Raw genomic sequence first — 27447 nt, 5'->3', positions numbered from 1 at the left:
ATGATTCTCCTTCTGATTGATGTATAAACACTGGACAGATGGTGCCGTGATGTTTCTGATGATAATTCATTCTTCAGATCGCCATAAAGATAGTTTGATTAGAGTATGTTTAAGTAATTAGACAGCGGGATTTAATGCCGATCATGTTTAGTTGGCCGCACATGGAAAACAAGTTAAACTTTATACGTCCCCAACAATGGATGCACTGTGGTATAGAAGGATAAACCTGTATCAGGATTACAGATGCTTTTCCTTTCACGGACAGTCTACGGTGCAGAATAGGAAGCTGCGTAAAAAAAAAAAAAAGGTTATTTCAAAAACACACGCATCCTCCTTAAATAATGAGGTTCTGCAATGAACACTTGTTTAAGAAAATACTTGCAGTTTGCAATGTGGCTAGATTCTTACAGTTGACTGTATTTGGATTTCAGCTAAGAAAAAAAACAAAAAAAACTTGTGTGTACAAGAAAAAGTAATGGAGAATACCGGTGGTTATATCCTAAAAAAAATGTTAAATTCACAAGAGTCTAGGATGATTTTACTCTTATTTCTTGGTCAAATACGATTCTTCACAGTCGGGATCTTGTATTTCTGCTGCTATAATTGATGTTTATTTCTTCATTGCCTGGCTGCACGACAGGGTAATTGACCGATTAGACGGAGTTCGTTTGCTGTGGTCGTTGCTTAAAAATCCTCATCCAGATGTACAGGCAAGTGCAGCGTGGGCCATCTGTCCCTGCATCGAGAACGCAAAGGTGGGTAAGAAGGACAAGTGTCTGTGCCATGTCCTACGGCCATACACTACCGTGCTCTGGTACTCAGGGTTCTCGGAGGTCTGTGGAAAATTATTTTTTATGGGTGATTTTATGCAAACTAGTAAAGAATTACACACACACACACACACACACACATAAACATCGACTTTTATAATGTATTTAGATATACTGTGTATAGAAAGATAAAACATATAAATGTCACCTAGATTGTTTAGATGATAGATAGATCGATCGATAGATGATAGATAGATAGATAGATAGATAGATAGATAGATAGATAGATAGATAGATAGATAGGAGATACAGTGGGGAATATAAGTATTTGATACCCGGCGATTTTTCCAAGTTTTCCCTCCTACAAAGAATGGAGAGGTCTGTAATTTTTATCGTAGGTACACTTCAACTGTGAGAGACATAATCTAAAAATAAAAAAAAACAAAATCACAGTGTATTATTTTTAAATAATTAAATAGCATTTTATTGCAAAATAAGTATTTGATCAGCTACCAACCAGCAAGAATTCTTGCTCTCACAGACCTATTAGTTTTTCTTTAAGAAGCGCTCCTACTCTGCACTCATTTCCTGCATTAATTGCACCTGTTTCAACTTGTTACCTGTATAAAAGACACCTGTACACACTCTCATTCAATCATACTCCAACCTCTCTACCATGGCCAAGACCAAAGAGCTGTCTAAGGACACCAGGGACAAAATGGTTGACTTGCACGAGGCTGAGTTGGCCTGTATGACAATAGGCAAGCAACTTGATGAGACGACTGTTGGCACAATTATTAGAAAATTGAAGAAACACAAGATGACTGTTCCTTGGTCTGGGGCTCCTTTCAAGTTCTCGTCTCATGGGGTAAGGATGATTCTGAGAAAGGTCAGGAATCAGCTCAGTACCACACAGGAGAACCTGGTCTGAGACCTGAAGAGAGCTGGGACCACAGTCTCAAACATTACTGTTAGTAACACACTATTCTGTCATGGATTAAAATCCTGTAGGGCATTCAAAGTACCCCTGCTCATGCCAGCACATATCCAGACCCGTTTGAAGTTCACCAATGACCATCTAAATGATCCAGAGGAGGCATGGGAGAAGGTAATGTGGTAAGATGCGACCAAAATAAAGCTTTTTGGTATCAATTCCACTCGCCGTGTACAGAGGTAGAAGAAGGAGGAGTACAATCCCAAGAACACCACCCCAAACATGAAGGATGGTGGGAGAAATGTACAATCCCAAGAATACCATCCCAAACATGAAGGATGGTGGGAGAAATGTCATACTTTGGGGGTGCTCTTCTGCAAAGAGGACAGGACAACTCCACCATATTGAAGGGAGGATGGCTGGGGTCATGTGTAGCGAGATTTTGGCCAATGGTCGAATCTCATCCGACACATGGAAGAAACTAGCTGCAATTTTTTTCACATGAAGATTCGGTCAGTGAAAAAAAAACACTTATCTACACTGTCTCATTGAACAATATTGGTCCGTGTGCAGTGTGTTTTTTTCACGAACATCACCTAGGTCGAAAATCAATTCATGTGCACAAGCCCTCAGTGGAAGTTTAACTTCAATTTTCATTATAAAACCCTTCTTCTAATGGCAGCACAAGTGTTTGAGTAATAAAAAAGAGCCAGAGCTGGAATTTCCCAAAGAACCCTTTAGCAGACTATAGTCTATACTGTAGATTACAGCCTGTCGTCTGTGAATAGGATCCAGGTAGAAGGGTGTCATAATAATAACCTCTTCTTTGGTTAATTGTAGCTGGGAAACCATGGGTTATGTGATGTCTCCCTCAGCTAATCTTAGATAGTTTGCTAAAAGTGCTCAGCTTTTATTTATGGTGCCCTTTTAGGCCACATTACATATACGGTGCCTTGCGAAAGTATTCGGCCCCCTGGAACTTTTCAACCTTTTCCCACATATCATGCTTCAAACATAAAGATACCAAATGTAAATTTTTGGTGAAGAATCAACAAGTGGAACACAATTGTGAAGTTGAATGAAATTTTTTGGTTATTTTAAATTTTTGTGGAAATTCAAAAACTGAAAAGTGGGGCGTTTTTGATAGATGTAAATGAACTTTTGCGATCTATGGGCAGGACATAAATCTCCCTGAGAATCTGCCTCCAGAGCTTATGTTAAATGAAAGGGGGAATTACCAATGTGAGACATGTAGATCAAGACAGACTGTCAATCATTACATGTCTTACAATGGTAAAGCCTCCTTTCATTTAACATAAGGTCTGGAGGCAGATTCTCAGGGAGATCTATGTCCTGCCCATAGATCTTAACTGCTCATTTACATATTTAGAAAACCGTGGATTTCTATGGAAAAAGATATCGGATCACAGATATCAAGGTATCATTTTATTTAGCTTCCTATGACCTGTATGCCCATATAGACGGCTTAGGAGGGTTGATCCTACTGAAAGATTCCCTTTAAGACATTCTATATTGCATTTGGATCTTCTATTTTCCTATTCCATTGCCTATAATTACAAAGGGAAGAAAATCTTTTATTGGCATATGTAAATTGAAAAAAGCTGGCGGCATTATTGCTGAAAAGTCACATAATTTCCAATACATAAAACAATATGGATCCTTTTATTTCTTTATTGCTGTGTATCCAGCTTATTATGTATAAAATTAGACATTAGGACTGACATAAAATCTAAAATAGAAATGAAAAAAAAATTGGTAATTTTGATAAAACCAATTAAGCTGATTGACCGCATAACATATGTGAAATATATGCACGTTAATAGATTCATTAAAAATGCCACATTGTTGCCAACTGCCAAGATTTCCTGCTGATGCCAAATCTATATTTCTTGTGTTATTCTCCCTTTGTGCTTTGAATGATGTTGAGAGATTCTACATTTTATCATTTTAGGTTTACTTTTATAGTATTATAGACACTCATTAGTAAAACTAAAGCGGGCACTGCCATCTCTTTTACCTTACCGTTGCCAGGTTGGCACTAGTCATGTGGGCACAAAATGTGTTGGAGGGAGCAAAAATTACTGCGTACGGGCTCATTCCGACATCAGTGATTTTCTCCTCCGAGTTTCGTCAGTGTTTTTTTTTTATCAAAGTTTGGTCAACGTATCACTTTTTTTCCATCAGAGTTTGGGCCGAGTTTCATTAGTTTAATGCAAAGAAGAAAAAAAGGAACCACTCCAAAGTAATGCATACCACTACTTAGTATAAACATAAAAGGCAAACTTTTATTGACACTACAAATTTAAAAACATCTAAAAGAAATAACATCACCCCACGGTGATCCCGCCAGACAACAGGGGTCAAAAAGGCATAAATCTTACATGAATTCAATACAGAGTAAGAAAAATATCATGTAATATAAGGAATGACCCCGTCCCTTTAATACACAGATTACACTCCAACCCCCCCATATAACACAAAGAATTCCACATATATCTATAATAGAAATTGTGTACAATATGTACCTGTATGCCAGAAAATTGCTCATGTGCCTCCAGTATCTAAGAAATGGAGCATATGAGCCTAAATAAGCAGTATGCCAAAGTGGGTTACCGCAGCCAAATGAAGGCGATATCAACCAAAGTCCACATGTCCAACCCAATCAGGAACACAAGATCAAAATGCTGCAGCCGGGGGGAGGAAAAGAAGCAGGAATCAGCGTGGGGGAGAACCCAACGCGTGTCGCCGTTACACGGACGGCTTCATCGGGAAAGGGTAAAATGAGTGATCAACGCCAGTTTAAATACCTCTCGGTGCTGGCCGGTCAGTGAGCACAGGTACGTGAAAGGCTGGAAGCGGAAATGACATAGGTAGGGCAAGGAATACAGGCAGACGTCTCTGCCAATAGTACCCAATGCGCACGCCCCAATGTTGTTCAGCGCGGCGCATCGGGACCTTGTATAGAAAAGAGGAACTCAAGTGTAATCTAAGGACAAAAGACACAGAGTCAAAATCATTGCGGCGTGAAACACGCCATGGTAAGGAATGTGTAAAACGCAAACATAGTATGGCAATACCAGAGTAAGAATAGTATAGAGCTAAAGCATGGTCTGAGGACAACAAATACAGAGGCAAGAAAATTGCGAAATGTAATTGAACCACAAAAAGTAATGGTGAGGAGTGTGTAAAGAATAGGCGTAGTATGGCGGTACCAAAATAAAGGGCATAAAAATTCGAACATATGTAGCATGCAGCAAATAGTAGTGTGGCAGCACAAGGATAAAGGGCATAACGCTTGAAACGTATGCAGCATGCACAATGTAATTAAAGTGCAACGGGCCATGACAGAGGATGTGTAGAACAAAAGCAAAATGTGGCAGCACCAGAGTAAGGAGCATAAACATTGAACACATATAGAAAACAAACACACACACAGAAGAATGACAATGGGGACAATTGAGCAAAAAAATGAGGAAGAAAAAGGGATATAGTTCAAATGATTTTCCCTTGCCCTTTTTTTAGATATTGTATATTATCTGTAAGGAAAGAAAAAGCTGAATTACTACTATAACCAAGGAAAAAGTAAAAATAAAAAACCCATGGTTCAGAATAAAGATTTCTTTTTGTTGTGAAAAGCTGTTTTTTATTGTATTTAAACATGGAAAGTACATAAACAATAACAACATACAATTATATGACACGTAGGGGTATGTGTCAAGGTAAGTATGAGAATACATGAAGGCACACAAATAAATGTGTATTTGGAGAGAACTTGAATGCCGAAGGAAGGAAATCCACAGCACACAAAACAGACTCCATAGTTTATTAATAAGTGTAGCTGTAACCAAAGGCTTGCAGATACCCATATGGACAAAGGCCCCTGAAATGCATAAACAGGACTCCAAATACGCCCAATGCCCATTGTATCAAAGTATTGGCATGAACAAACTGCTCACAGGGAGGGAGGAAGCCCCATAACAGAGCACAGCCATAATTGGTGTTGGGCTAGGGCCTGGAGAAAGAAAAAGTCACAAAGGACTTTCAGATGTAAAGAACCCCATTGAAAGGGTATATTCCCAATAGTGAACCTGGCCCATAAATGACGAAATAGAAATCTTCACAATAATCGATACCATGGCATACAGGTGCAACCAAATTTGAAAACTATCAGGACAGAAGAAAACAATCCTATTCTGCTCCAGCCTGGAGTTAGTTTAAGATGCCCGCCAAGTCACCAAATGTTTAAGCTCAAACCCAATTATGACAATTATGAACAATAATGCACATCCACTATATGAGCTATTCATGAGACAGAAGAGCACCTTCAGCAACCGGCTAATACTTCTGAGGTGTAAGAAGGAAAAATATAGGAAATCGTTTGTGCCAACTGCCTTGGGAATGTACAACAATAACATTAGGGTTAAACCACCAAGGTGAATGTCTACTTATTTCTCTACATTTCAGTTCACTCGTTGTGTATGTCCTATTCTAATGTATAATGTTCTTCTGTCAACAAACTGTCATGTCAACTATGGAATTCCTTTATGATTTTTATGATTTAAGTTGTGCTGCTGTGATACCATAATTTCCCACGGGATCAATAAAGTGTATCGTATCGTATCGTATCGTAATTACCATACCATATTTGAAGGTTCAAAAGACAAAAATAAAAAAACAATCCAATTCTATTCCAGCGTGAGGTTGATTTAAGGTGCCCACCAAGTACACCAAATGCAAAGTTCAGACCAAGTTAGGGAAGTCCGCATGGTTGTTGGTACACTGTTTTCCAAGATTCCACAAATATAGTGCTGCAAACCATATGTTGGTCCTCCGTCATAATTTTCTCAATCAGCCGAAAGATCCAACGCTGCTCAAGGACCGATGGGTCCAACGATAAATTTTCAAGACAGCCTGGAGGGGACATATAGGAGACACTTACAACCGGTAGGTCAACCCAAGAAGCCTGTGAATAGAAGATCCTCGTTTATTCCCAGTGGTGCTGTGGAGTGGAGTAAAAAATCCATCAAAATCCATCGGGCTTCCACTTGTAGAAGCGTATTCTCAAGTGATCCACCTCTACCCGAGCCCCTGGTGTCTGAGCACCTACCTGCATAATGGACTAGGTAATGGGATGCAACTGTAGTAAGATCCTTGCCCTTAGGGGAATCAGCAGATGCAGTGTTGATAGTAGAAAAATGTTTTTGGATACGTCGGTGTAACTCCTGCGACATCTGGCCTACGTACACAAGCGGGCATGGACAGATGATTGCATAAATTACATTTGTGGTCCTACAGTTAATGTAGGCCTTCAAACTATGCTCAATCTGGTCAGTGGGATTGCAAAAGCTATCCCATGCATATACTGGCAAATGTTGTAATGACCACAAGGGAAAGAACCCTTAAGCGAGATGCCCCGATTCAATCTTACAGTAGGCCTAGTATAATGACTTCTTGTAAGAATATCTCTTAGGTTGGGTGCTCTCCTGGCAGTAATGAGCGGCCGCTCACTAACAATCTGGGGCCTTTAGTAAGTCTGTTGTGAGCACCCCCCAGTGTTTTTGTAAGATCTGTCTTACCTGGGACCAGTAAGTATTGTATCCTGTAATGAAACAGACATGTTTATCAGTAGGTTTCTTCTTGGGTTCCAATAAGGAAACTTGTGATTGGAGACTAGTCCTCTGGTATGCTTAAGACATGCATTTGTTGAGATACGTCCTCTTCTTGAACCTCATTGTGAGGTCCTGAGCTTCCTTGCGAAAATCCTCATCTAAGGTACAGTTCCACAACCTATAAACTTAATCCCTCCTACAAGGGAAAATATTGCTCCCAAAACAGCAGGATATATACATATAAACCTATTAGAATATAGTCCGGATACTCAGGATACCCAAAAGAGATGATAGAATTCTAAGGACTATATATCAAAATGGAAGCTAAACACCGAAATTTACAAATATATCAAATTTTATTATATATCTCAGTAATAATCATTACATCTCATAAACAATACCTCTGAAAAACAAAAAAAAACAGACATAGAAACAGATGAAAAGAGAAATATGATGCCAGGCAGCAAAACGCAGAGAAAACAGTCCACACCTCAGTAGATTATCTAATATAGACAGCCCCTGTCAGGCATATCATATGTAGACACAGCCATAATTAGTTGAATCAGGGGGAGGGCGTAATACAAGGGGTACAAGACAGGAGATAAGAAAGCTAAATATAGGCTATAATATACGCCATAAAAGCTCACTGGTCAGAACCGCTAGTATCGCAGGTACATAGGAAAGTGAACTGGAATGTATGATCCTACTATACCTGTGGCCATGGCCGGTCTCTAGAGGGTGGGTGAGTAGATCCTGCTGCCGTGCTGCCGAGCGCGGCAGCACGGCAGCAGGATCTACTCACCCACCCTCTAGAGACCGGCCATGGCCACAGGTATAGTAGGATCATACATTCCAGTTCACTTTCCTATGTACCTGCGATACTAGCGGTTCTGACCAGTGAGCTTTTATGGCGTATATTATAGCCTATATTTAGCTTTCTTATCTCCTGTCTTGTACCCCTTGTATTACGCCCTCCCCCTGATTCAACTAATTATGGCTGTGTCTACATATGATATGCCTGACAGGGGCTGTCTATATTAGATAATCTACTGAGGTGTGGACTGTTTTCTCTGCGTTTTGCTGCCTGGCATCATATTTCTCTTTTCATCTGTTTCTATGTCTGTTTTTTTGGGGTTTTTTTTTTTGGTTTTTCAGAGGTATTGTTTATGAGATGTAATGATTATTACTGAGATATATAATAAAATTTGATATATTTGTAAATTTCGGTGTTTAGCTTCCATTTTGATATATAGTCCTTAGAATTCTATCATCTCTTTTGGGTATCCTGAGTATCCGGACTATATTCTAATAGGTTTATAAGGTACAGTTCCTCCTGGTTCTCAGGAACTGTCCTATGGGGACACCCCTCTTGGTATGTGGCAGATGGAAGCTACGATACTTCAATAAATTGTTTGTAGCAGTGGGCTTATGATATAGACAGGTAGATAAAGAACCATCATGACATGAAATGTTAAGGTCCAGGAAACTCAGGAGGAAGAACACGAAAAGGTAAAAAAAATGTTGAGCAAATTGTCATTTAGGGAATTTATGAAGGTCACGACTTCGTCCTGAGACCCCAACCAGACGAAAAAAACATCGTCAATGTACCTCAACCAATATCGTACCTTCGACTTGTACCACATGGAGTTGTAGATGATAGTGGACTCTCACCACCCCAAAGAAAGATTTGCCAGGGCCGGGGCACAGCGGGCCCCCATTGCCACGCCAGACACTTGGAGAAAACAAGTCCTGTCAAATAAAAAGAAATTATGTTTAAGGATGAAATCAAGAAGGTCCACAATGAAAGAATCGTGCATCCTGTCAGAATTCTGTTGCAGGTCCAAGAAAAACAACACCACCTGCAGACCATGATAGTGGTCAATGTTCGAATATAATGACTCGACGTCACATGTAACCATAATTTCCCCCGGGGAAAGAGTAATCCCCTGTAGGATGTTTAACCAAATGAAGTCCCGTTCTTCTGTATTGATTATGCCCAATTTGAGAGCCCTATCAATAAGCGCTCTCAGTTTTGTGGAATACAGGCCAGTGGGATCCACTAATCTAGAGTTACCCAATTGTCTATGAGGTTCTTCCAAGTAGAGGTCATGGTACAAGTCGAAGGTACGATATTGGTCGAGGTACATCGACAATGTTTTTTCGTCTGGTTGGGGTCTCAGGACGAAGTCGTGACCTTCATAAATTCCCTAAATGACAATTTGCACAACTTTTTTTGACCTTTTCATGTTCTTCCTCAGTGAGTTTCCTGGACCTTAACATTTCATGTCGTGATGGTTCTTTATCTACCTGTCTACATCGTAAGCCCACTGTTACAAATAATTTATTTAAGTATCGTAGCTTCCATACGCCACATACCAAGAGGGGTCTTACTACAGTGGCATTCCATTACCTAGTCCATCATGCAGGTAGGTGCTCAGGCGCCAGGGTAGTCGGTTTAGAGCATATCAGGGGCTCTGGTAGAGGCGGATTACTTGAGAATAAGCTTTTACAAGTGGAAGCCCGATGGATTTTTTTGCTCCACTCCACAGCACCACTGGGAATAAACAAGGATCTTCTATTCACAGGTTTCTTGGGTTGACCTACCGGTTGTAAGTGTCTCCTATATGTCCCCTCCAAGCTGTCTTGAAGATTTATCGTTGGACCCATCTGTCCTTGAGCAGCGTTGGATCTTTCAAATGATTGAGAAAATTATGATGGAGGACCAACATATGGTTTGTAGCACTATATTTGTTGAATCTTGGAAAACAGCGTACCAACAACCATGCGGACTACCCTAACTGGGTTTGAACTTTGCATTTGGTGTACTTGGTGGGCACCTTAAATCAACCTCACGCTGGAATAGAATTGGATTGTTTTTTATTTTTGTCTTTTGAACCTTCAAATATGGTATGGTAATTGGGTTTGAGCTTAAATATTTGGTGACTTGGCGGGCATCTTAAACTAACTCCAGGCTGGAGCAGAATAGGATTGTTTACATCTGTCCTGATAGTTTTCAAATTTGGTTGTACCTGTATGCCATGGTGTCGATTATTGTGAAGATTTCTATTTCCTCATTTATGGGCCAGGTTCACTATTGCATGGGAATATACCCTTTCATTAGGGTACTTTACATCTGAAGGTCATTTGTGACTTTTCTTTCTCCAGACCCTAGCCCAACACCAATTATGGCTGTGCTCTGTTATGAGGCTTCCATCCTCCTTATGAGCAGTTTGTTCATGCCAATACTTTGATACAATGGGCATTGGGCCTATTTGGAGTCCTGTTTATGCATTTCAGGGGCCTTTGGCCGTATATGGGTATCTGCAAGCCTTTGGTTACAGCTACACTTATTTATTAACTATGGAGTCCGTTTTGTGTGCTGTGGATTTCCTTCCTTCGGCATTCAAGTTCTCTCCAAATACACATTTATTTGTGTGCCTTCATGTATTCTCATACTTACCTTGACACATACCCCTACGTGTCATATAATTGTATGTTGTTATTGTTTATGTACTTTCCATGTTTAAATACAATAAAAAACAGCTTTTCGCAACAAAAAGAAATCTTTATTCTGAACCATGGGTTTTTTATTTTTACTTTTTCCCTGGTTATAGTACTAATTCAGCTTTTTCTTTCCTTACAGATAATATATAATATCTAAAAAAGGGCAAGGGAAAATAATTTTTCTGTGGCTTTTAGCTGTATCCCTTTTTCTTCCTCATTCTTTTGCTCAATTGTCCCCATTGTCATTCTTCTGTGTGTGTGTTTGTTTTCTATATGTGTTCAATGTTTATGCTCCTTACTCTGGTGCTGCCACATTTTGCTTTTGTTCTACACATCCTCTGCCATGGCCCGTTGCACTTTAATTACATTGTGCATGCTGCATACGTTTCAAGCGTTATGCCCTTTATCCTTGTGCTGCCACACTACTATTTGCTGCATGCTACATATGTTCGAATTTTTATGCCCTTTATTTTGGTACCGCCATACTACGCCTATTCTTTACACACTCCTCACCATTACTTTTTGTGGTTCAATTACATTTCGCAATTTTCTTGCCTCTGTATTTGTTGTCCTCAGACCATGCTTTAGCTCTATACTATTCTTACTCTGGTATTGCCATACTATGTTTGCGTTTTACACATTCCTTACCATGGCGTGTTTCACGCCGCAATGATTTTGACTCTGTGTCTTTTGTCCTTAGATTACACTTGAGTTCCTGTTTTCTATACAAGGTCCCGATGCGCCGCGCTGAACAACATTGGCGCGTGCGCATTGGGTACTATTGGCAGAGACGTCTGCCTGTATTCCTTGCCCTACCTATGTCATTTCCGCTTCCAGCCTTTCACGTACCTGTGCTCACTGACCGGCCAGCACCGAGAGGTATTTAAACTGGCGTTGATCACTCATTTTACACTTTCCCCTGACGAAGCCGTTCGTGTAACGGCAACATGCGTTGGGTTCTCCCCCACGCTGATTCCTGCTTCTTTTCCTCCCCCCGGCTGCAGCATTTTGATCTTGTGTTCCTGATTGGGCTGGACATGTGGACTTTGGTTGATATTGCCTCCATTTGGCTGCGGTAACCCACTTGGGCATAATGCTCATATGCTCCATTTCTTAGATACTGGAGGCACATGAGCAATTTTCTGGCATACAGGTACATATTGTACACAATTTCTATTATAGATATATGTGGAATTCTTTGTGTTTTCTGGCACCGTTCATTGTGCATGCTATAATCATTGGTTTACCTACATTGTTCCGTGTTCGCTCTTGGTACAAATATTCATTGTTCAAACTTTTCAAACCCCGGGGAGGTTGGAGTGTAATCTGTGTATTAAAGGGACGGGGTCATTCCTTATATTGCATGATATTTTTCTTGCTCTGTATTGAATTCATGTAAGATTTATGCCTTTTTGACCCCTGTTGTCTGTCGGGATCACCGTGGGGGTGATGTTATTTCTTTTAGATGTTTTTAAATTTGTAGTGTCAATAAAAGTTTGCCTTTTATATTTATACTGAGTAGTGGTGTGCATTACTTTGGAGTGGTTCCTTTTTTTCTTCTTTGCATTATGTTATGTTACCACTTTTTTGCACCCCTTTAATTTTGATTTGTACACTAGTAGTGCGCTAGTTTCTTCTTTACGGTAATGAGTTTCATTAGTTTTTCTCGAGAGAGAAATAAATGAAAAAAAAATTTCTCTATCTTTTTCTAATTTGCAGCCTGTGAACAGCGACATCTGATTTTTTCACAGATCCATAGATTTGCATTGCTGGTTTTGATCTGGCACTCTGTTAGGGCTAGCGGAACGCACCGAGTAATAGGTATGCAGCTACAAGGTGCGTTCGCAGCCCAGGGTCCACCGTGCAGAGATATCTGCTGCTAAGTAATGGCGGATGGACTATGAGCTCACACGTGGGTTAAGCTTCACCCCGTGTGAACTGGTAGCAAACTCTGTTGCCTCACAGAGTCGCGCTGTACACAAAACTAATACCCTAACTAGGCTTGTGCTTGCTCTGGAACTCTTCTGTGCTAACAGCACACATGAAGGAACCAGATGCTAAGCCAAGGCTAATTGCCCCCATTGACGCTAGCTGCCTGCCTGAGTGTACAGTCCCAATGCTAACAGCTTCACACCACATAAGAACAGAGTGGTATAGTATCCACTGGCATAAGCCAAAACACATTTGATACTAGCGTGCGGCCATGCGAGCCTTATATAGCTGCAGCAAGTAAAAGACCTTCCTAGAAGGACCTATGAGAGACTGCCATACCTGAGCATGTGACCCTAAATCTCCACTGAGTGATCTTGCCCTGGGCATGCTCAGTGTGTGTAAAGCAGGACTTAGTCCCAGCACCTACAGGACCTTCCTGAAAGGATCAATGGACTTAGGTGCCGTATCTGACCATGTGACCCTCGATCTCCACTGAGAGATCTTACTCAGGGCATGCTCAGAATGAGAAAAGCAGGACTTAGTCCCAGAAGGGTCTGCTCGCCGCTGCCCAGCACTGACTTCAATGGCAGAAGGAGGAAAAGCAGCAGTAACTCTTTGTACAGAGTACTGAGCAAGACGCTGGGACTGACATCTCTGCTGAGCAGACTCCACTGCGGCAGGAGAAGAATGGGAGACTGCAGCAGAGATGGCCCGAGATTCCCCCTGTGCAGAGGCGGGAACTCGACCCCTAACACACTCGGATCAATACTGGACATGTCTCTTCGTCTGGGCATGGACCGCCAGGTCTGTGAAAAATCACTGACGTATGAACGGTTGCATTCACTATAAGGGCTCATTCAGACATCTGATTTTTTTCGCGTAGAAGAAAATCGAACCGATTATTCGTATCAGACTGATTAGAGTTTGATCAGAGTGTGGTACGAGTATCATCATATGTGGGGAAATTAAGAAACAAAAATGTCTCCACCTTCTCCGTTCCAAGAGTCCTTGAAAATTGGACTGAACTTGGATGTCATCCGAATGTGGACCGATTTTTTTTTCACAGAACCATTGACTTGCATTGCTGATTTTGATCTGATCATCCAATCAAAATTTGATGTGTCTCCAATATTTTCCATGGAACACTTGGAAGATGCAGAGTTTGCAATTTCACCTGTGACACTGAACCTGGTGGGACCCAGAAGATTCCAAATGTGGTGACTGTGATGGATCCTACATGAAGCTTTGGAGCTTTAAGCTACCCCTCTCATAACGCACATCTAATCAGTAAAAAGATTATCTTTATAATAGAAAATAGAAAGGTAAAAGGTTTCCTTTTTTCCAGGATTATTGCATTTATTGCATCTTTAGCATGAAAATAATGGTCCTCTGCCTTTTATACGAGGGATTTGATGTTGTTAAACCCTAGAATATAGTAGAATGTCCAGTTGGCACCTGCTTTGGTTTCCTAGATATTCCCGTACTTCAAGGCTTTGTCTCCAATTTTTTTAGCGGGTCTCTGTGTCAGTCTTTGCAGTTCCTCAAATTCATCCTTGGATTGAAGTGTTTTTCACATTAAGGTTCACCAAGCCTGCTAATTAAGAGGAATCTCAGTCTTTTTTACATACCCTTTCACCCTAACACGTGTCTAGAGGAAGAAAAAAAATAGCAGCCTCTTCCAAATTTTTTTCTTTTTTTTTTTCCAGTCTTTTACTAAAACAGTCTAATTTAATGGTTCAATGTTCTGAGCATTTACAAAACAGATTTAACATAAAACAGCTGGTAGACACATATCTAGACATAATAACTTTTATATACCAGTACTGTTCATTGTGCTCAAATTCCAGCAGTACTTTCTTCCACAAATTTCTGTAATGAATAATAACATTTCCTAGTTTTCAAAGTGGATCACTTCCATATTCATTAGTCAGGCCAATCGCCTTAAAGAGGCAGCCGCAGCTTTTATTGTTTAACTGGAACGGTTTTTGTGATGACAAAAACATTTATTAAAGAATATTTTTTAATCGCTGCGTTATTATAGAGAATGTTTAACCACGAAAAAGGAACATATAAAATGTAAAGAGCTGGAGTGACACAGATCCCGAAGATGGAATTATTATCTCTGAACTAACTGAGTAGTCCGTGCAAAATTGCGGAGACATGTCCAATGTTATTAACAAATTGGGGAGAACCCCAGATAAACTCTCACTAGAAAGCTTTAACATTTAACTTTTCATTTTTTTCTAAAAATATAAACAACTTAGGCTATAAAATTCATTCCCTAATGTGCCTGAATAATGTACAGCTCAGGCAAAAATTAAGAGACCACCACATCAAAACCCCGTCATGGGCAGCCCAATCTCCAGACCTGAACCCCACCAAAAACCTCTGGAATGTAATCAAGAGGATAATGGATAGTCACAAGCCATCAAACAAAGAAGAACTGCTTATTTTGTACCATGAGCAGTGTGAAAGACTGGAGGAAAGCATGCCAAGACGCATGAAAGCTGTGATTAAAAATCATGGTTATTCCACAAAATATTGATTTCTGAACTCTTCTTGATTTAAAACATTAGTATTATTGTTTCTAAATGATTATGAACTTGTTTTCTTTGCATTATTTGAGGTCTGAAAAAACTGGGTTTTTTTTCATTTTGACCATTTCTCCTTTTCAGAAAAAAAATACAAAATTTATTGCTTGGAACCTTGGAGACATGTTGTCAGAAGTTTATAGAATAAAAGAACAATTTCCATTTTACTCAAAAATATAACTATAAAGAGAAAAATCAGACAAATTGAACATTTTGCAGTGGTCTCTTAATTTTTGCCAGAGCTGTATATTATAGTGCTTGCTGCTCTCTATATTGATGTAGCACATATCACCCAAAGATGCTACCACTTATCTGGCAGAATAGGACAATGTATTTTATCGCACTTGTCCCCCCAACATGTTTCACAGTGTTAGCAGCGTCACCAGGGGATGGGACATTGGCCTGAATCCCCTGATGATGTCATCCCCCGATGACACTGTTAAAGGGAATCTGTCACTAGGTTTTTCTAGCAGCATAATGTAGAGACACTGATTTCAGCAATGTGTCTCTTACTGCGCTGCTCAGTGTAGTTTTGATAAAATCACTGTTTTATTAGCTGGAGATTATCACTAGATGACTAGTAAACCTAGTGCCATGTAGTTCTGCATATTTATGATCTTTGTATAACCCCACCTCCACCTCTGATTGGCAGCTTTCTGCCTTTGCACAGTGTACACAGAAAGCAGCCAATCAAGGGTGTGGGCGGGGTTATACAGGGGAACAACAAACATTTGTCATCCAAGATTAGGGTAAGGTGTCTAAAAGGTACTAAGGATATAGAAAAGCCAAAACAAAACACCAGGACTGAAATCATGACAATATTAGATTTAATTGATTTTAAAGCTTTGTTAATTAAAAATATTAAAAGAACATACAAAAATCCCAACATACAGACACGCAAACAAGTTGGTGGGTGAGTAACTGTGGGAACCCCAGTGGTAAAGGAAGACCCAATCATAGGACATATATGTACAAAGTAGGTAAAAAGAAGGATGTGCAATGTATACCAGTAATTAATGTCTGGTCATATAATGTCTATTACCATATAATAACAGAGGTTGGAAAGCAAGGCATAGTATCTCCCACAGACAAAGGCACAGATAATTAAGAAGTTAAAACAAGGTTTATCTACTATATAATTGTCTAAGGGTCACTTCCATCTTTCTGTCCTTCTGTCTTTCTGTCTGTCTGTCATGTATATTCATTGGTCGCGGCCTCTGTCTGTCATGGAATCCAAGTTGCTGATTGGTCATGGCAAAATGCCCACGACCATTGCCACGACCAATCAGCGACGGGCACAGTCCGGCGGCAAAATGGCCGCTCTTTCCTCCCCGCAGTCAGTGCCTGCTCCATACTCCCCCCCAGTCATCCAGTCAGCCTTCACACAGGGTTAATGCCAGCGTTACCGGAGCGCAGCTATTAACCCTGTGTGACCAACTTTTTACTATTGATGCTGCGTATGTAGCATCAATAGTAAAAAGATCTAATGTTACAAATGTGAATAATAAAAAAAAAAGGTTATTCTCACCCTCCAACGTCTCGCGTTGTCCTCGGCAGTGCATGCGGCACGTCCCGGTGCCAAGGATGCTATGCTATGCAAGAAGGACCTTCCATGATGTCACGGTCATGTGACCGCGATGTCATCACAGGTCCTGCGCTCATACCAACCCTGGGACCGGAAGCTGCCGCGTGCACCGCACACAGGTGCCAGGACTTCAAGGGGCCTTCGGAAGGTGAGTATATGTTATATATTAGTTTAAGTCTTTTTTAACCACGCATATACTGCCCACATTGCTATATACTACGTGGGCTGTGTTACATACTGCGTGGACTCAGTATATAGCACAGAGATGTAGTATATAACAAACGTGGCTATGTTATATACTCTGTGGCTGCTATATACTGCGTGGGCTGTGCTATATACTGCATGGCTGCTATGTACAATATACTACGTGACTGTGCAATATACTACGTGGCTGGGCAATATACTACGTGGCTGGGCAATATACTACGTGGCTGGGCAATATACTAAGTGGCTGGGCAATATACTACGTGGCTGGGCAATATACTACATGGCTGGGCAATATACTACGTGGCTGGGCAATATACTACGTGGCTGGGCAATATACTACGTGGCTGGGCAATATACTACGTTACTGGGCAATATACTACGTGGCTGGGCAATATACTACGTTACTGGGCAATATACTATGTGACTGGGCAATATAGTACGTGACTGGGCAATATACTACATCACTGGGCAATATACTACGTGGCTGGGCAATATACTATGTCACTGGGCAATATACTACGTGGCTGGGCAATATACTACTTGGCTGGGCAATATACTACGTGGCTGGGCAGTATACTACGTTACTGGGCAATATACTACGTGGCTGGGCAATATACTACATGACTGGGCAATATAGTACATGACTGGGCAATATACTACGTCACTGGGCAATATACTACGTGGCTGGGCAATATACTACATGGCTGGGCAATATACTACATGGCTGGGCAATATACTACGTGACTGGGCAATATACTATGTTACTGGGCAATATACTACGTGGCTGGGCAATATACTACGTTACTGGGCAATATACTACGTGGCTGGGCAATATACTATGTGACTGGGCAATATAGTATGTGACTGGGCAATATACTACGTCACTGGGCAATATACTACGTTACTGGGCAATATACTACGTGACTGGGCAATATACTACGTGGCTGGGCAATATACTACGTGGCTGGGCAATATACTACGTGGCTGGGCAATATACTACGTGGCTGGGCAATATAGTACTTGGCTAGGCAATATACTACGTGGCTGGGCAATATACTATGTCACTGGGCGATATACTACATTACTGGACAATATACTACGTGACTTGGCAATATACTACGTAACTGGGCAATATACTACGTGGCTGGGCAATATACTATGTGGCTGGCCAATATACTACGTGGCTGGGCGATATACTACGTTACTGGGCAATATACTACGTGGCTGGGCAATATACTACGTGGCTGGTCAATATACTACGTGGCTGGGCAATATACTATGTGGCTGGGCAACATACTACGTGGCTGGGCAATATACTACGTGGCTGGGCAATATACTATGTGGCTGGGCAATATACTACGTGGCTGGGCAATATACTACGTGCCTGGGCAATATACTATGTGGTTGGGCAATATACTACGTGGCTGGGCAATATACTACGTGGTTGGGCAGTATACTACATGGCTGGGCAGTATACCACGTGGGCTGTGCAATATAGTACATGACTGGGCAATATACTTTGTGGGCTGTGCAATATACTACGTGGACATGCATATTCTAGAATATCTGATGCGTTTGAATCGGGCCACCATCTAGTTAAGTAATAAGAGGCACAGAGAGTCTGAAGAGCGGTGACGTCTCTTGGAAGAAGAGAGGAGCAGCGCTGGATGCTGGAGAAGATGGCGGTAGATGAGTATAATAACAAAAACTCTATTACATGCACATATACACAGAATTAGCGACAAAAAAGATAATGGGAATGGTTTTTTTTAAAGAAAAACATGCCACTCTAAATGTTGAATGCTGAAAAGCTTTCCTTTTTTGCATTCCAAAAAAATGAATATGTGACGTAGAACTACAAAGGCTGACATTACTAGTAATGTGTAAGACAGAGATTAATCAAAGTGTTTACACCAGAAAAGTGATGTAAAACACTTTGAAAAGTGACAAAAGTTTGTCATTTTCATGCGCCATCAAAATGGGTGGAGATGGGGAGGGTCTGAGGCGTGCCTACGCCCCACCATCAAAGTCATGAAAAGTAGCGGTGTTACTTACGTCAGAAATGTTACTCCAGTCCCTGGCTGAAATAAGATTTCTGGCAAGGTGAACAGAGACGAATCTCTTCATGTACAGTTAGGTCCATATATATTTGGACAGAGACAACATTTTTCTAATTTTGGTTATAGACATTACCACAATGAGTTTTAAACAAAACAATTGAGATGCAGTTGAAGTTCAGACTTTCAGCTTTCATTTGAGGGCATCCACATTAAAATTGGATGAAGGGTTTAGGACTTTCAGCTCCTTAACATGTGCAAACCTGTTTTTAAAGGGACCAAAAGTAATTGGACAGCTTCAATAATTTTAAATTAAATATTCATTTTTAGTACTTGGTTGAAAACCCTTTGTTGGCAATGACTGCCTCAAGTCTTGGAATCATGGACATCACCAGACGCTGTGTTTCCTCCTTTTTGATGCTCTGCCAGGCCTTCACTGCGGTGGTTTTCAGTTGCTGTTTGTTTGTGGGCATCTCTGTCTGAAGTTTAGTCTTTAACAAGTGAAATGCTGCTCAATTGGGTTGAGATCAGGTGACTGACTTGGCCATTCAAGAATATTCCACTTCTTTGCTTTAATAAACTCCTGGGTGGCTTTGGCTTTATGTTTTGGGTCATTGTCCATCTGTAGTGTGAAACGACGACCAATCAGTTTGGCTGCATTTGGCTGGATCTGAGCACACAGTATGGCGGCTCTGAATACCTCAGAATTCATTCGGCTGCTTCTGTCCTGTGTCACATCATCAATAAACACTAGTGACCCAGTGCCACTGGCAGCCATGCATGCCCAAGCCATCACACTGCCTCCACATTGTTTTACAGATGATGTGGTATGCTTTGGATCATGAGCTGTACCACGCCTTCGCCATACTTTTCTCTTTCCATCATTCTGGTAGAGGTTGATCTTGGTTTCATCTCTCCAAAGAATCTTCTTCCAGAACTGAGCTGGCTTTTTTAGATGTTTTTTAGTAAAGTCCAGTTTAGCCTTCGTATTCTTGATGCTTATGAGTGGCTTGCACCGTGCAGTGAACCCTCTGTAGTTACTTTCATGCAGTCTTCTCTTTATGGTAGATTTGGATATTGATACGCCGACCTCCTGGAGAGTGTTGTTCACTTGGTTGGCTGTTGTGAAGGGGTTTCTCTTCACTATGGAGATCATTCTGCGATCATCCACCACTGTTGTCTTCCGTGGGCGCCCAGGTCTTTTTGCATTGATGAGTTCACCAGTGCTTTCTTTCTTTCTCAGGATGTACCAAACTGTAGATTTTGCCACTCCTAATATTGTAGCAATTTCTGGGATGTTTTTTTTCTGTTTTTGCAGCTTAAGGATGGCTTGTTTCATCTGCATGGAGAGCTCCTTTACCGCATGTTTACTTCACAGCAAAACCTTCCAAATGCAAGCACCACACCTCAAATCAACTCCAGGCCTTTTATCTGCTTAATTGAGAATGACATAACGAAGGGATTGCCCACACCTGTCCATGAAATAGCCTTGGAGTCAATTGTCCAATTACTTTTGGTCCCTTTAAAAACAGGGTGGCGCATGTTAATGAGCTGAAACTCCTAAACCCTTCATCCAATTTTAATGTGGATACCCTCAAATAAAAGCTGAAAGTCTGAACTTCATCTGCATCTGAATTGTTTTGTTTAAAATTCATTCTGGTAATATCTATAACCAAAATTAGAAAAATGTTGTCTCTGTCCAAATATATATGGACCTAACTGTATGTGGCACATCTTATTCCTGCATACACTTTATTAAGTTTGCATAAGTCCTAATGAATCAGGGCCATAACTCGTATGCTCGGCAGCAATTTTTCTAACTCCAATAGAGGTGCATAGAGAGCGATGCGCATGCCTCTCAGTTCATGGCAGCTCAGGGTAAAGCCCACTTCTCGAAGTTAGACTGATATTTATCCATAAATACATTAGACTTATGTCAGCTAAACCTGCCGATATCAAACATTTGGTGCACAGTCTAATGTGTATGGAGCCCCCTACTCTCACCCAACAGATTATTTTCAAGAAAGACAAGTACCCGGCTTATTTGATCTCTGACTGCTGACCACCAGAGTTGTCTGGCAGGGTCTCTCTCATGGAGAACACAGGAGCACTTGGCCCAGTGTCCCTCTGTATGGAGGAGTTGATGGAGATAGCTGTTGGCCGAACAATTGACCAAACCATTGTTCATTTGACCAAAATGTATGGGGCGCTTTACCGTGACATACATGGCATGATTGATAGTGGAAACCAACGGTAGCTGGTGTCAACTGCAATACAATTATCTCGATAGTAAATGTAGCAGGCCTGAGGATGGTCTTGGTTAATATAATTAGCATTCATGTGCACATTCATTATGTTTTAGGCACACATTTGTTTTACCAACTGATTGTTTCTGACATCACACAGTCATAGGGGTCCAGCAACTGCTGCAATGTCTGAACAGCACTTATCAACGCTGACTATCCCCATGTTTATTTAGTTGTAATCTATGAAATAAGAAAAAGACTTGGTTTTGGAACCTGATTTAGCCTTGGGATTATTTTTTCCTGGCTGAATTCTGTTTGCTACTTTTTTTTTCCCTTAAGTTGATGAACTCTGATTTTCTGTGGAGAGAGAGCTAGAGGGTTTTACTTTCTGGAAAATAGATCTCGCTAAATGTAATTTACTTTTTAATGCAGAATAAAGTCTCTTTGCTTATCCCTATGCCACATACAGTCCATTTTCAACCTGTTCCAGATGCCGGAACATCTCCGATTTGAGACGTACTAAAGACATTAAAAAAAAACATAGGAGAAATCATAGAAGAGTTAGAGTTATAGATCATCATATTAAATATAAAGCCAATGACAACATAGATTGTGTACGGCAAAATCGATATTTTATCTGTAAACCATTTCCATATGAGATGCTTTTGTACTATTGCAACCGAGACTAAAGAATAGGCAGTGCATCACAAATCTCTAATTCCTAGTCACTTGTAGATTGTGAGCCTTCGCGGGCAGGGTCCTCTCTCCTCCTGTACCAGTTGTGACTTGTATTGTTCAAGATTATTGTACTTGTTTTATTATTTATACCCCTCCTCACATGTAAAGCGCCATGGAATAAATGGCGCTATAATAATAAATAATAATAATAATTTCCCTGACAGAATGGAAATGGATGAAAACGCCGGCTCTGCTAATCAGTGTCTGCCCCCCGCCTCAGTGATTGGCTGAGGGGCATTTCCTACCATTTCCAACTGGTTGAGACAAGGCTAGGAAGCAAACATCAGAAGGGACTGGTTGAGCACCCTAACAGGTCCTGCCATGGATTGCTGAGAGTGTATATTCTAGATTAGATTTTTTTTCTTTTAATGCTTTTGAGCCATTTTAATAGTCAAATTTGTCTGTTTTATTATGGCTTTGTCATACATTTATGGATGGGAGGATTCAGAGACATAGTGTGGTAATGTACAGGTCAATATAATACCAAAGCAGTATATATACAATACATCAGATCATCCTGGACAGAAGAAATGAGGAGCTTCTCACACTCAGGGCTGGCGTCACCACCTGGTGCACCCTGGCAAGTGCCGGGGTCCTGGACGAACAAGGGGGACCACTCGTCGCTGAAGACCTTGGCACACTATGGTGCCCGTGAGTCAGGGGTCCCCGGTGCCAGTGCTGGCACCCCCCCACCATCAAATACTCACTTCTTCCCGTTCCATGCTGCTCCTGTTTCCTCAGTGTCTTCTGACTCTCCGTGATGTCTCAGGGCAGAGGGCGTGATGACGTGACTACAGCGCGCCATATGTGCTGAACAGTGCAGCGAGCCAAAAGACACTGAGGACACTGGAGCAGCGAGGGAACGAGTAAAGGTGAGTATTTGATTATTTATTTTTTTATGTATGGAGCATTACATGGGGCCCATTATACTGTAGAGCAATATATGGGGACATTATATACTGTATGGAGCATTATAGAGGGCCATTATATACTGTATGGAACAATATACGGGGCCGCTTTATTGTATAGAGCAATATATGGGGCTATTATATACTGTATGGGACAATAAATGGGGCCCATTATACTGTATGGAGCATTATAGAGGGCCATTATATACTGTATGGAACAATATACGGGGCCGCTTTATTGTATAGAGCAATATATGGGGCCATTATATACTGTATGGGACAATAAATGGGGCCCATTATACTGTATGGAGCATTATAGAGGGCCATTATATACTGTATGGAACAATATACAGGGCCGCTTTATTGTATAGAGCAATATATGGGGCCATTATATACTGTTTGCAGAAATATATGGAGCTCATTATACTGTAGGAGCAATATATGGGACTATTCTATACTGTATCGAACAATATATGGGGTCCATTATACTGTATGAAACATTACTGTATATAGGGCCCATTATACTGTATGGAGCATTATACAGGGCTCATCATACAGTATGTAGGATTATGTGGTGCCCATAATACTTTATGGAGGACTATACTGTAAGGTCTATAATGAAAGTCTGCAGACATTCAGTGTGACTGCAGACTTTTGAATCCCACCCAGCGCATGCATTGTGAAGGATTCACCAGTTTCTGAGCTATTGTAAAATTTACACATCACCCATGTAATGTAAGTAGTAAGTGAAATCTTTGGCATTGCACTACACCTATATTTTTCTGCCATATCTGTGCACCATGAATTGATTTATGTGTTAAAGGGGGCCACTGGGACTCTTTTGCCCCGGACCGACAAAAACCAGGAGCTAAAAAGTGTGGGGAGATTTTCTCTGCAACTCTCGGCACATATGCAAGTTGTGCAACCTTTTTGTTTGCTGTCTTTCTGGTGAATTGTTTTCCTCTGTATTTAATGAGTTTCAATGAATTGTAATAGAAACCTAACATAAAGTTCTGAAAAGTTTTGGACTTTGCGCTGAACTTTTTACGTTTTTGACTAGTATAGGTATACAAATTGTATTTATCCTGCACAAGCAACTTAGAGTAGAAATTTAAGAAGAAATTTCCAAAACCTTTGGTTTAAAGATATTGCCACCCACAAAGAACAGCTGTTGGGCACTCAACGTTTATGACATGCTCGTGGAATACGATTGTGACTTTGATTTTGAGCAGCGACATAGTCAGGCTTCGCAAGATGTTTTCTTAAGAAACAATTTTACATGGTAAAAGTTTGTAATGTAAAGGAAGTTAAAATAATGTACAAGGAAAAATGAGCAATATAAAATTGTCATGTAACACCAGCGGAAAGAATGAGCTAAAAATGTACCTTGAAGTAGTCGACGTAATAAACAGAGAAACAGGAGAAGCTTGACCAAAATTGACATTGTGACTGTGAACACCTTCAAGCCTTTGTGAAAGAATATATGACAGTCCCGAATAAAGAAATCTATTGCTTGTTCCCCTGGGAAAATAAAAGTCATGCCATGCCGATCCCTTGTTCATGCCTTTAAAGAAAAAACATAAAGAGGATGAGCACACTATGAATTGAAGAGGATGAAGGAATTGGTATATGCAAATCCTTGAGAAATTTACGAGCAAGAAATCTAAGACCTCTTCAGTTCAAGATGTACCAAGTGATTCCAAGGGATAAATTCCTGAGTTATTACATTATACCTGATTCTATATCTTCCAGAAAAAAATATAAAACATTGAACTTAGATGGAACATGATGCTAGTGAAGGGTAATTGCTCCAAAAAGTAGGTTCTTATTTACAGTGAATAGTAGAGGAGGACTTCTTCTACCGATGCAGTCATTGATGGCCTACTCATTAGGCCTAGAGACACCAGTTATTCAGAAGGATCATGGCACAGGAAACTTTTGTGGCTACCGTTCCTATATGCATCTGCAAATTGGGTTTGATTGGAGTTATAAGATAGGGCTCCCACCAAATTTTTGACCTACTGGCCTTCACCAATTTTTAGTCTGGCCCTGAAGTGGAATCATTGGAGAAGACTTACGGTACTTAGAATGACTTTTTATTTCGCAGTCTAACACCAATGTGCTGTAGAAATGGAAGCTTGAAATGTAATAAGCTGCTGCATTTTTGGCTGCCCATGAACCAGAATTTGAAATCTACATCTGACTTAAATTATAGTAAATCTTTTGGATCACAGTTGGCGTTAGAAAATTGATTGGCACGACCTCAGTCCAGCGGCCAAGTCAATATTCCATGGCTGCTGGATAGAAGCCCTGAGACCCAAAGAAAAACAAAGTAGTCAAAAAAGACAGAACCGAGACCATTAAGTAGAGATCACGAAGCAGGTCATACAGATGCCAATAAGAATAGCCCCTTAAAGGAGATATTGTAGACAAACACATAGAAGGTACTATATAGAGGATCTTAAACATGTAAATAAATATTTACGTACTTTATATAAACCCTTGTCACATACCCTATTAGGGCATTCTTAGCAATTAAAATAGAAAGAATCCCTCATTGTAGCCTGATCTAGAAAAAGAGTACATTCCCGTCACACTAAGACGGCGTACGTGTGCATTACTTGGACAACTCAGTGATTGTAACCGGCGTCTTGTAATACTTAATTTCTCCTGTGGACGCTAGGTTCACATTGCATTAGGGCAGTCAGTTTAGCGCATAGCGCTACGGACTGCGCTAACGCAATGTCCGAAAAGGGATCGCGTTTGCCGATCCCGCTAGCGCAGATACCCGATCTGCGCTAGCGAGGAACGGACGTCGGACGCTGCAAGCAGCGTCCGTGGTCCGTCCGAAACTAACGGGACATCGCTAGCGCGTGCAGAAAATGGCATGCGCTAGCGATACGCTAGAGATCCGTTAGTACATTGCCGTCAATGGGTGCGCTAACGGATCCGTTGCATGGCGTTAATTGCGACAATTTCGCCATGTAACGGAGTCCGCTAGCGTTAACCCATTAACGCAGTGTGAACCTAGGAAAATGTTAACTGATCGCTAGCCCAAGCAGCCACATAACCAGTGATGGGCTTTTATTTTTTTTCATGTCCCTTTTGATTTTGTCCAAAGCAAACTTCCCATTTGAAAGGAATTTTGTCAGCATTTTTTTTTTTGCTATGGAATCTGACAGGACAGCAGCACGATGTAGGGGCATAGACCCTGATTCCAGTGATATGTCCCTTACTGGACTGCTTGATGCAATTTTGATAGAATCCCTGTATTCTCTGCTGCAGATTTAGCAGTGCTCAGAATGCTGACCTGTGTATAACCCCGCCCACACCACTGATTGGCAGCATTCTGCATGCAAGCTGCCAATCAGCGGTGGGGCGTAGTTACACAGATTAGCCTGACTGCCCTGCACTTGAGATCTAGTCCCGCAGTAATAATCTCCTGCTGATAAACACTGATTATATTGAAACTTCAACACACAGCCTAATAATTGACACATCGCTGGAATCGAGGTCTCATGCTGCTCTCAGATTCAACAGTAAAACCTACTGACAGATTCCAATTAATAGTTGTACAATTACACCAATTGACGTGATGTTTATCGATGCGTATGCACAAATTATAATGGATGCAAGCAAAAAATATTAGACTTTGAGTAGGTGGAGTAAGCAGAGCTCACAATGACAATAAAGACATGTTTCATAATGATAACAGCAGAATAATCCCTCCTGGTGTTCTATAAATGAAGGAGAGATTTTGGAAGCTTGATGGAATTAAATTAAGGGTTTTGTAACAGAACATGCAAATCTTGGATCGTCAGGACAAACATTTTTTATGTTATAATTTTTTCAGTCTGGTTTTGTATATGATGTGAATTTGGCTTAGATGAAGATAGAATTCTGCTTGTCAGCTGTGATTATTTTCAACCGCCTCTGTTTCTCTAAAAATATATTTTTGATATTTTTTGAACAATTCTTGATTTATATGGAAAAATGAGCCTTGAAATTATAACCAGATAATTAAAAATACTTGATTTTGTAAAAAAAATGTTATGTCTTATGGGTCTACTCTATAATGGTCGATGATTATTCTACTCGTGACTTTTACAGCTGCAGTCTACACAATTGTGTATGTCAACACTTGTCATTTTAGCTTGAAACAACTCCATAAGGCTTATTATAGTTACAGAATAATTTAGCTGTAAAATCATTTTCATGAATTACAGAAAACATTTGGATATATAAAATCAAATGAATTTAGACATACGGTATACAATGTTATTCTGAAATGCTGAAATTCTCCTTTGGGCTTTTTCGACCATTGGATTATATGCTAAAAAATACT

The 27447-nt window shown here is 40.6% G+C and overlaps 1 protein-coding gene across 1 annotated transcript in view; it reads left to right on the top strand.

Annotated features, from left to right (window-relative positions):
- Window positions 1-27447, top strand: part of ODAD2 (outer dynein arm docking complex subunit 2) — a 164507-nt gene that overhangs the window by 116303 nt on the left and 20757 nt on the right. The window contains exon 17 of the mRNA XM_069729626.1: window positions 641-755. Coding sequence (XP_069585727.1) covers window positions 641-755 — 115 coding nt within the window. The remainder of the gene's footprint in view (window positions 1-640; window positions 756-27447) is intronic.

Source organism: Ranitomeya imitator, chromosome 6, assembly GCF_032444005.1.
Source record: "Ranitomeya imitator isolate aRanImi1 chromosome 6, aRanImi1.pri, whole genome shotgun sequence".
Taxonomy (NCBI): domain Eukaryota; kingdom Metazoa; phylum Chordata; class Amphibia; order Anura; family Dendrobatidae; genus Ranitomeya; species Ranitomeya imitator.
This window is presented reverse-complemented; position numbering and strand designations above follow the sequence as displayed.